Source organism: Rattus rattus, chromosome 6 (genome assembly GCF_011064425.1).
Source record: "Rattus rattus isolate New Zealand chromosome 6, Rrattus_CSIRO_v1, whole genome shotgun sequence".
Lineage (NCBI taxonomy): Eukaryota > Metazoa > Chordata > Mammalia > Rodentia > Muridae > Rattus > Rattus rattus.
Genome location: NC_046159.1, coordinates 85,153,903 through 85,166,095, shown reverse-complemented (window position 1 = coordinate 85,166,095; position 12,193 = coordinate 85,153,903). Strand labels below are relative to the sequence as shown.

The 12,193-nt window shown below is 39.7% G+C and overlaps 1 protein-coding gene across 1 annotated transcript in view; it reads left to right on the top strand.

The window, feature by feature from the left end:
* Itprid1 (ITPR interacting domain containing 1) overlaps positions 1–12,193 on the top strand; it is a 131,169-nt gene that overhangs the window by 49,670 nt on the left and 69,306 nt on the right. Inside the window, exons 5-7 of the mRNA XM_032905149.1 lie at positions 3,713–3,764; positions 5,910–5,996; positions 7,923–8,125. Of these exons, the coding sequence (XP_032761040.1) occupies positions 3,713–3,764; positions 5,910–5,996; positions 7,923–8,125 (342 nt within the window). The remainder of the gene's footprint in view (positions 1–3,712; positions 3,765–5,909; positions 5,997–7,922; positions 8,126–12,193) is intronic.

The following is a 12,193-nucleotide window of genomic DNA, read 5'->3' as shown; positions in this document are numbered from 1 at the left end:
GTGTCTGAGTGCATTGGCTGAGCCAGATTGTTGTATCATTTCCAGAACTATTGAGGAAAGGATCAGGAGTCTAGGACAGCACTCAATAGCTGCACGTGTGCAGCCGTAATGATGAAACTGAGGTAAGGGAGCAACTGTCTCCCAACTGGTGATGATGCTAAGCCTCACAGGATGTAGTTGCATGATGGAGGACAAGAAAGCTCTTTGCCCAGCTGGTGCTGAAGGTGTAAGGTTTCCCCATGGATCTGGAAACCACATAACCCCCACTTCCATCCTCACCCCCACTGTGAACAAGCCTGGCCTCCATCACATTCCATAGAACACAGGATAACTTTCAGGAACTTGTTTCTCCCTAGATGCTGCCCTTTGTTTCCTGGCAACCAGCTTGCTCCTCACTACAGTGTCTGGCAGAGGGATGGGTTCTGTAGTGTGTGGCTGAAATCTCACAAAGCCACTGAAATCTCACAAAGAATTCTAGGGCATGAGGATCTGGAGTCCAGTAACTAGGATTTTCTGGGTGACTGGATTTTTCTCAGGGTCCTGGTTTGTTAAAATGTAGCAAGGCTAAGTTAACTCTTCTTATCAATATCAGAAAATGGATCATTTCCTCTCTGACAGTTTGAGCAATTCACTGTGGCCACAGTGCCAGGCCCCTGCCTGGACATACACATTCATTCACATTTTCTAGGAAACCTACGACAGATAAGTAGAGAAGGCAGGAGGCAGCACGAGGGCAGCATACAGCAAAGCATGTAGCCAAATGTCCCAGAACCAGAGTTCTTCCAGGGAGAGAGCTGTACAGGAAAACAGCAAACAAACAAACAAACAAACAACAAACAAAACAAGACAAAAAATCAGAATCTGATGAGCTAGCCCAGGGGTGCTCACTTGGTAGATTACAAAGTAATGATAGACGCTGTCCTGCTAGAAAGAGGGAAGGAAAGAGGGAAGTTTGCTTACAATGTTAAACAGAATTTATTTTCCCTTCCATTTGGCAACTTGCTATTTAATTCATCATGACATCGTCTTCATGTAATTGCCTACAGTTTGTACTGTGCCTGCTTTTATGACGTGATTAATAAGGTGGTAAATCAGATTTCTTTCATGTGACAACTTCACTCAATTGTCTGTGATTTCGTAATCTTGAGGAGCTCTAAGACTGACTTGATTTCAGTGAGCAAGTGTGCTGCTATGGATTGATAATGCCTGTGCAGGTGAGGGATCAGTAGTGAGGATACTTGTTTCTGAACTCTAGCTTATACTGATGTTTAAATGCAGCATCACAATCCCTAGAATACTCTGTGAAGTTGCAATGAACTTTAGTGAAGTTATTGATTTCCACCCCTAATTATCGTCTCCTTAAATAGCTACTTGTTAACATTACAACAAATGTCCTTCACCTCATATGAAAATCTGTCACATAAAGATTTAAACAGCCCATCTAGGTTCATTGAAACACTGATGTGGTTGATTAGTCATGGCTGCCACGGGACTAGGTTGGGAATATTATACAAGAGCTCCAGGCTGGGTCACATCATTTCAAATGGATTATGTCTCTCAACTTACTTGATTCCTGTGAGGGTCCCACTTGCTTTGCTAATCATTCTATGTATTTTACTCCCACCAACTCTTTAAAGTGTAATTGTACATGTTTGACTTATTCAAAATCCTCTATTTAAGCTGTGTATGGTGGCACATACCTTTAATCCTGGGCCCTGGACAGGAGGCATGGATGGGTTTCTGTGTGTTTAATTCATCCCTGTCTACATAATACATTCCAGGACACCCAGAGGTACATAGTGAGACCCTGTATCAAACAAACACATAAAGGAACAAAGAAGCAAAATCATCCACTTACCAACAGAACATTAGTATATTCCTAGTCTTTATCTTTCAAGATCATGTAGCAGGATAGCTGAACCTTGAAAACCCTCTTTAAAGTATGATGCTATGTACCTGGACTCCCAGCCCTGGAGAGCCTGAGATAGCAAGAGTTTGGCTGCAAGTCCAGCTTGGAGTCTATAGGGAAACCCTGTCTTACAACAGCAGTAGGAAAAAAAAAATAACAGTGACATGTGAGTCTTCTTACCTTTATGTAAACTTGAAATTCAAGTCAAGTTCCTAGGAACCTTAGAGTCATTCAGTGACTCACTACCTTGACAATAATCCTGGCTCCAAGCTTAAAGCCTTTCAGCATATCCAAGGTCTTCCTTATGCTTCCTTCTGTCAGGTTTTACCATTCAAACCTTCCCCTGTTCTTTCTTTGGGGTAGAGGCAAGCTTTAGTTTTTTTTCACAGTACAGGTGGCAACACCGACATTCATACATGGCACATGCTATAACAGGACAGCCAGAAGTGAGAAGTCTGGTGAGCATGATGATAAATCTGCCCATGATCTGAATATTTCCTATTGTAGGTGCTATCGACATGTTATACTAACACTGTCTGAATACTGCAGTGACTTCTAAGTGTCCCCTATGAGGTCCAACAGATGTTTTGCCTCCCCCAACACCATCCTTCTTATACCTACCAGGCAACCGGACCCTCGGCACCATCTTCATCACATACAATGTTTTGCTCAAAACAATGGTTTTTCATATCCTGGTACATAAATGTAAATCTGTCTTTTTGGCTTTTAAACACACTACGGGACATTCTGTTGGCAGTGTGGTGTTTTGGAAAGAAAGAAAACAACAACAGCAGCAAACCAAAATAAGCTGTGGCATTTTACCGGCCATGAGAAGTTTATGTAACTGTGATCTCTCCTTTCCTTTTCCCTCAAGTGTAAAATAACAAGCACCATTTTAAGGACTTATTATGAGGACTTGGAAGATTGTGTAGGAGCTGGAGAGATGACTTAGCAATTAAGGATGCTTTCTGCGTGTTTTGCAAATTATCCGAGTTCAGATTCCAGTACCCATGTGGTAGATTAAAAGCATCCTTAAGTCTAGTTTCAGGACATCTTCTGGACTTCTCAAAAGCATTGTACATGCCTATATGAAGGCAATCAGTTATGTACATAGAATAAAATAAATGCATTTTCTGAAAATTAATAAAAATGTATAAATGGTAGGCTTAGCACAGTACCTCACATAATTAGTGCAAAATAAAGTTAATGCTGTAATTAATAATAAAGATAGTAGTAAATTCCTTAACTTTGCTGTACTTGACTGTATGGTCAGGGAAATATGGCTAAGTTTCATGCATTCTGTTGAAAAACAAGGATAGGCCCTAAACTGGATGGTATAGAAAAGACTACATGATACAAATGAATGGTAGAGCTGGGCGCCTGCTGAATATTCCTTGCATGGTAGCCTGTCCTTGACCTTCTCCTTCTATCTGTGATCTTGACTGAGCACCCTGAGTTATCCTGTGAGAGTACTTCCAGGAAAGGGTTTCACATCAGCCATTTTAATTATCTCTAACAAAGTGACACCTTTGTTCAGAAAATTCTATCTACACTTCAAAATGCAATTGTCATCTTTTCTATGAAACCTTCCCAAGTTTCCTGTTCGCTGCTGATCCCAGTTCCCAGCTCTCTACACTGAGTGTCCACTGCCCCTCACACAATCTAGCATTGTCTGGGTCTTGTTCATTGCAGAGATACAGTGCCGGGTAACACTCTTGGAAAGGAATGTTCTCCCACAGAGGTTCTCCTGGAGACATGTATGACAATCATGTTTACCCCTATTTTTTTTTTTTGTAATTGCAGCTCCTTTGCATGAACAAGGAATAGTTCAAATGACTGTGAAAGACTATATGAGGTACGTAGTCACTTCACTCTGAAATTCAACAGCTACATCATTGAAGTAGAAATAATGATAATAATTTCTTCTTAATAATTGTATAAATTTGGGAATCTCGTGAAATATACTTTCTTAGCTGGTATGACTAGAGCGTTTTCACTGGCTGGGGCAGAATTGGAGCTTCCTTACATACCATAAAGAATAAGAGGATTCAATCAACAAATGCTTACCTGCTGTGAAACTTAGTCATAATATTTGCATAAATGCATCCTACTGCAGTGCGTTGATTCACAGAAGGTCTAATCCCAGGTTTGTCTGGAAATGATGTTACTATTTAGATGTTGGAGGGAATAGATTTCAGAGTGTGCTCCCCAGTACAGCTGCACGAGCTAGATTAGTATAAAAGGCCACCTCAGACATTCTGAACTGAAATTCTTAGGTGAGGTTCAGAACTATTCTTTGCCTGCCCTTGAGATGATGCTAAGGCACAGTGTAGTTCAAGAGATGCTGGGACTGACTGAGCACTCTGAGGCGAAGAACTACTTCCTGTTCTTGGATCATCTTGTAATTTCAGAATCCTAGAAAACTAAACGTCCAGTGCTGAAATGCACACATTCCACAATTCTTCCTCCCTTAGGTGATCGGTTTCTTTGATCTGATTAAATTAAATGATTTTAAAGCAAAAAATCTCCTACAGAGCCCAAATAAGATTGAGAGCTTTGTTTAGGGTCAAGCTCATACCTACATGGTTGATTCAAAACCATGGATTCATGGATTTTTCTGGATCTAAGTCCAGTACTGCTTTTATGTTGCGCTACCGAACACTGTAAAATGACTATAGCCCTCAAATGTGAAAAAAAAATACCCTGAAATTTATAGAAAGAGAGACAAGGTGTGTGTGTTTGCCTCTCCGATGCTGTGATAAGACGCTGGTGATCAGAAGCAGCTTGATGGAGGAAAGGGTTTTTCTGGCTTACAAGTCTTTCACTTAGGGAAACCAGGGCAGGAACCTGGAGGCAGGAACTGAAACAGACCACAGAGGAATGTGACTTGCTCTGCTACCTTTCTTATACAGCCAGGCTCACCTGCATAGAAATGGGACTACCATGGACTGGAAATTCCTCCATCCATGAACAATCAAGAAAATGCTTACATACATTGCTATAGGCTAATCTGGTGGCAGGAACGTCCCATCCAGGGTTTCCTTTCAATAAGTGTCTTTGTTTTGTGAGGCAAGTTGAGAAAATATACTAACCAGTACACAAAGCAATAAATAAATAAATAAAAGGTTATGTTTTCCTCTTCTGTCAAGATCTATGGTTTTTTTAATGTAGAATTTGTATTATTCAGCAATGTGTTCCTTTTCATCTTTACTGAAAACATGGAATTAAACAAGAGAGGCAGGGTCCAGATGTTCTTACTCAGTATGGACAGGACTAAAACAAATTTAGCAACTCAAGTTTAGTAACCTTGTCTCCTTGGGAACATTGACATCTGCAGAGGGTTGTTTGATAAATTTTAATTGTATGCCAACTGTCTAATATGCTCCATGATATGCCTGGGCTACATAAAACAGAATTGTATTATAATACAGTTTAATTTCCTTTGGAAGTGCTTTAAAATGTTTTGCAATGGAGTTATACTAAATATGGTGATTCTCATTGTCTTGGGAAGTAAGGGACTTCATTACTATTGCATATGGTTGGCCACAGGGGCTCTGGGGACACAGGTTAGAGACTGTTAGTCATGAACTATGAAATCTTTCTTCATTGTGAGAAATGACATGGAGTACCTCCAGTGGTTGTTTGCTGTACATCTTTCATCACATAATATTAGCTTCTTCCCTCAAGTTGGAGCCTAGCAAAGCTGTGTTCCATAAAGGTCCCCCCCAATGATTTGCCATCTGTCAAGAGTGAGACATTCTGTCACCTTTATAAACACTCACAGTCACCTAACACTTAAATTCTCACACACTCTGTTACAATGTTCAGAAAGGAGTAGCACCCCTCTTTGCACACAGTGCCTCCTTCCAAGGCATGCCCACTGTGGGATTATTAGAAACAGGAGGAAACAAAACTGCTTCCTTGAGAAAGGGCATCGTCCCAAGGACCTTCTGGGAAAATCTAAACAACATGACTCATCTTTGATCCCCTTGTATTCTAGATCTCTGCACCAGTTCTCAGAGACTCCTACCCTGTCCAGGGGGACTAGTTTCAACTCTTGCTATTCCTCCACAGGTGTACCTCAAAGGTATGTGATTTTCTGTCACTTTCATCACAATAGATGATTCAGCTGAATGATTGGTTTTGTGAAGTTGAAAACATATACTTGAGGAATGCATTGTTTAAATTAATGGATGCGAGGGGGAACAAAGGATTTCCAACTCCTATTTTTAAGAGCATATTTTAAAAGGTAGTGAGATTGGAAAGGAGATTAAGTATTTGTCAGTGGGAAATATCCAATAAATGGTTAGAACTGTAGTTGCTGGAATTTCATTTGTTGACAAAACAAGTAGGGTGTGTATGGACTCCAACTCTACCCAGTAGAACTATCACTGTGTCATATTTTAAGACAACTGCAAGCTGCAAAAAGATACAGAGACCACATTATTATTGACAAGGATAGCAGGTAAAATTTACAAAGTATGTCTAATCCCACAGAGAGTAAGATCTGGAGAGAGAAAGAGAGACCCATGGACTTAGTGATAACAGGGTAAAGGACTCAGAACAAAGATTTACATGTAATAATTTACTTTTCAAAGGTGAATTTGTTTTATTTCTTTCTTGTGCAATTAAATACATTACGACTTAATTGTATCTTCAAATGAGTCAATAATATGTTTAGTGACAAGCCAATCAAAGTTTATATTGATGGCCATGACACTTTGTGTTATAGGTACCTTGCCCCAGAGCTTAGAATACCACAGATGTTCACTAAAGATTAGTAAAAATGGACTGAATAAAGATTTATACAGTGGGGCCAATAGATAATAAATTAAATTTTCATGTGGAATTTAGGATTCTCTCCAAACTAATTTCTCATTCGAACCTTCTTTATATCAATTTGTCCATGGCATAGAACCAACTGATTGTTGCTGCAGCTTTCCAAATCATTTTAATGATTAAGGTATCCCAGCCAAAGCCATTTAGACCCCTCAGTGAGGGTTGCTAGCATGCTTTTTCCCCCTTTGGTTGGGTCAGAAGGCAAATCATCAAATCTGTAAGTGACATTAGAAATAGTGAACATGATAAAAACCCAAGGGAAGGGGACTTGCCCATGGGACTAATGAGACTAAAGCTCTGGAGAGAAAATTATCTACTTTTCTGTGTCTTGAATAAGCTCTTGAGAGTAGCATGGGAAGGAAAGGCAAACAGAAACCTTCATGAAAACACAAGAAAACCTGTTGAAACCTTATGAGAAATCTCAGTTCCCACAGAGTCCATGGCGTTTGGAAGGTCAAACACCAGAAATTTTGAGTGAGAAGTGAGTTGGTACCCATAAAATTTCTAGATAATTGATTCTTAATTTCTGTGCCAACATAAACTAGAACTATTTAATGAAAGGATTTGTTGTTTCTTGGCCAAGCCAAGACAAAATATAAAGAAACAAATAAAAATCAGAACATATTCTAACCCTAACTACAGACTTGAAATCATTATTTGGAAACATTGAACTTATGGTATGCATTCAGTAATATCCTTGGCAGATTTGTGTAGCTAAGGATGCCCCAGACAGATACTAAAATAAAAACAAAAAACAAAAAACAAACAAACAAACAAAAAAAAACTTTGGTTCTCCACTTCCAAGTTGTTGATGATATTGTGTGTTCTATTTCCTCGATTGCTCTCAGATATTGTTTTAAGGTGATTGCCAGTGTGCTATGACTTTTACTCCCTAGTCTTTCTGCCCTGTCCTATTTATCACTTCCCCAGTGGGAAAGGAAAGCCAGTTGGATAAGCTCATGGTTTTGTTTGTAAACCATAGGCACACGCCCCTAGGTGGGGTATCTGACCGTCTTCCAAGTGAGCCACGTGAGAGTTCTGGTGAACTCACCATCTGTTTGTCTTTTCAAGTTCCTCTTCCACTCAAATTCTGGAAGACTGGGTGAGTGGAAAAGAAGAATGGACTATGGTTAAATGGGCTGTTAAACATAAAGTATTCTTATTTTCATCTCAGCATTCCTGAATGGCTGGAATTTTGGGAAAAAGATCCAGTGGAGATTCTCTTGGACTTGGGGTTTGGTGCTGATGAACCAGATATCTGCACACAAATTCCAGCCCGGTTCCTTGGTTATAGTTCAGCAGCCAGAGGAATTAACATCGGTGTTTTTCTTGAAGCACAGAAGCAGAGGATAGACTTTGAGAACCCTGACTTGTATGGTAAGTGGGACTCTGTGGCATTGCCTCTCAACACTTGGCACTGAGTATTGGAGGGCCACAGTATTTGACAGAATAAGCTACTGCTTGTGTGTGATACTATTCAACCCCCCCAAGGGGCTTGAAACAGGAAAAAGTGACTTCTCAGTCCCTCTTTGTCTGTCTGCCGTGGTTTGCTATGTACACTTGGAAGCAAGATTCATTTTCCCATAGTGTCACTGATGGATTTGCTCAGTACCTCCTACATCTGGAGTATCACCAGTTGCAATGACAGGGGAAACATGGGAATGGGAAAGTATACTCATCACAGGTCTGTTTAGATGTCATTGTCCAAAACAAGTCACATGACTGCCTAACTCCAAGGTAGTAGAATGTACAATTCTTGTAAGCCCAACCAGCCACACCCCAGGAAACAGCCCAGCCTCCTCCTCATGAAGCATTAAATGAAACCTTCTTCTCCACTAGAGGCTGCTTAGACTGCTGCTTTCTATGCCTTGAGACGCAGGTGGTAGCTACTCATCGCTCATATCTTACTGAATTGCGGATTAACTATACCTAGTTCATATTGCCAGTGTGTACTTGCCAAGTTTCCCGAGCTTGTGGTCAGTAGAATACCTATCACTAAGGCATATCAGCGTATCCTCTTGGAGAACATGTACATGAGCAAATAAATTGAGAGAAAGAAACCAAGTAGGGAACAATTATTTACCACAGGGTTGATTGACAGTCCTGAGGCTCCTAGAGGGAAGGTAGTACAACATTCTCAAACTCATTTAGATATGATCCCCTCTTGGATTAGCGAGGTCCATTCCTATGGATTACATGAAAGAGTGTGAAAATTTAGATGGGAAATTACACAGTTATGATTCTGAAATAAGGTCTTTAAAGTTCACCAAAAGCTAAGTCAATGAAAACGAAGAATTTTCTCAAATACTTTTCTAAAAAATACTTCTCTTGGATTTCTGTTTACACTCCCCCTCTGTCTGTCTCTCTCTGTGTGTCTCTGTCTCTGTCTCTGTCTCTGTCTCTGTCTCTGTCTCTCTCTCTCTCTCTCTCTCTCTCTCTGTGTGTGTGTGTGTGTGTGTGTGTGTGTGTGTGTGTGTGTAAAATGGTTCTCAAAATCTCAGAGGTGAGATTTTTTAAGACTATGTGATCCTGTGGATGCTTTGATGTGTGTGTGTGTGTGTGTGTGTGTGTGTGTGTGTGTGTGTTTACTTCTAGAAGGAGTTACTAATGTCTCTCCTCCTTCCAGAAATGAAAGTTCCTTCATCAATTAGCTATTTCTAGAAAATACTTAGACTTAGGTAGGCATTTTACAAATGAAATTCATCCATTGATTATAGAAAAGCCAAGATTCTCTTACATAGCACAAGAACATTTATACTTCAGTAAAACTAAGGAGGTCAAATGTAAAATAAGCAAGATCTAAGTTAGTTGGATGCTCAAGACAGAACTGAAAAGAATGTCTCATCAAAGTTAGAGCAGAGGGTTCAAATAAAGGAGTAAAATCAGTTATTTAATTTGCCCACAGGCCAACATAAAATGCTAATTCATGCTCAAGACAGTTGTTCTCTGATTTGACTGAACAAAATAAATCAGTAAGTTTGTCTTAGTCAAATACAAAACTTTTATGAGATTATGGAATGTATTCATAAAAGCAATTTTGTATACTCTAGCTCATGAAAGAGATCATACTTCCTGTAAGCTTAACATAAGGGAAGAATGGAATCAGAATTATCTGGAAACATAACAATTCTTCTGAAGGTCTTTAAAAAATTTCACTGTCCTCTGTGAAACATTCACCAGTTCTTCAAAGCAGAAGTTAGCTAATAGTTCTCCTTTCAGATGAAAAAAGCCAGTGAGCACTGGATGTGCTTAGGAAAGGCTGGAGAGTCTGCTATGTGGGTTCAGACAGAATAGGAGGAAAGCATCCATGATGTGTTTCCTTCATTGTAGACAGAACTGGATTATTTAAGCACATTTCTGCTGTGCTGTTTGAGAAATTATAAAAAGGATTAATGAAGAAAGAAAGGTCCACTGGGTATCTGGGCAGTCCCATTCCACAGGCAGGAGCCAAGTTTGGAATAAAAGGGAGAAGCAAAAGTCCCAGCAATACACACACCCTCACCCAGTGCACAGAGCTGAGCTGTTCTGCTCTACCATGCCCACCTGAAACCATAATCAGTAAAGGTTTGTCCTCTGAGGTATATAGTGAGAATTTTAGTTTCTTTAAAAAGTACAAATATTAAAGGTAATACGTATTTTTTGGTTTAATTCCAGGTTTGGGATATGGGGCTGCTACAGATTGTCCACAGCAATTGCCTGTGATTTGCCTCATGCTATAGCAGGGGTGTGATTTTTCCAAAAGCAGATCGTTTCTGCAAATGTGTGACATTTGGGATTCTGGGGACTTTCCAGTGGGTGTATAAATGCTATGACCCTGAGAGGCCGGATTGCTGTTGGTGGGTGTTGGTGGGTTGCTGTTAGTTTTGGTTTCTTAGGTAGTTGTGTACAAAGAAGAAACAACAAGAAGAAATTAGATATCCTGACAGCCAACTGTGAAGATCAAACTTGCCCCAAGGAACTTGATGCACCTAATCAGCAGGAAGTAGTCTAAAGATAACAATGCCTCCTTTCCTCTCTATTTTTTTTTCTCTCTTGTCTGGTGGTGGTGGTTGAAAGAGTAGTAGAAGAGGGGTTGGAGAAAAGTGAAAGAAAGAACTCACAAAGTAGCAAAAGTCCAACTACAGAGATATTTCATCATAGATTTAAAAGTTGCCCAAACAATACAAAAAAAATGGTATTAGAGAAGTAGGGTCTTTGGTGTGACTTTATTTGACAATATAATTCAGAAGAATTTAGAAATGATTTAGAAGATAAATTTGGGGAAGATACGTGAAATGGAGAAGCCCAGGAATGCAACATAATAATAATAATAATAATAATAATAATAATAATAATAATAATAATAATAATAATAATAATAATAATAATAAAAATATTAATCAGTGATTCTAGAGGGAACTTGGAAGACTGAAGAGCTGGTGGAAGGTAAACAGTGAAAATGAGGCTTATAAAGGCTAAGATATCTTCCCAATGAGAACTAGGGACAGACTGGAGGTAATATTGTGGCAAAACTTCTATGACTGTTTCAGACAGATTGTTGAAGAGAGGCTGAACTTAACCCTGATGAGCTAATTAGAATGGCAGAGGAGATTTCAAAGCAGACAAGTATCAGGCTGAAGTATGGTTGTTGATATTTGCTTCTAGCAAAATGTATAACAAAAACTGGGCAGAGTGTTAATGATAAGATTTGGAAGTTAGTTTGCCTAGAAAACCGTGGAAAGCTGGAGTGGAGATCATGAATGCTGAGACAACTGAAGTCATTAGAAGAAACCAAATACTTTGCATCAGGATATAGAAAAGACATACTGAAGGCTTCTCAAGAATTGGCCTACAGCTGAAGAGATGCTCAGTGGGCAAAGCTTTTGTTAGGCAAGTGTGTGGACCCGAGGCCAGACTCCCAAAGCCCATGAGTGAGAACTGAGGAGACATTGAGTTGCTAAAATGTTTGCCTTGTAAGCAAGAGGCAGAGTTTAGAGCATAGGTCCTATGTAAATATCAAGTGGGCATGAAAGAATGTCTGTAATTTCATCCTTAGAAAGCAGAAATGGGATGCCCTGGAGCAAGCTGGGTAGCCAAACAAGCCAAAACAGAGAGGCCCAAGTTCAACAAAAGATCCTACATCAATGTATTAGGGGGGTGTGATCAAGCAAGACACCTTACAACAAGCTGCCACATACACTTAAACTCATGTGCACATGTACCTGCATACACATATACACCCACACACATAAACATGTTACACACCACATGCACACACATGCAAAAATATAAAAGCATTGGTTAAGACCTCATTAATCACAGGCTCAATGAAAATGTTTGATTCCCTTTAAAGAATTGGTGGAGATTTTGGTGATACCCTGTTCATTCAAGGCTACTTAAGAAAGTCATCTGGGCATTCATAGGTTGCCTCAGTCATGCCTCTAGGTGGGCCTGGATGCTGTTTGA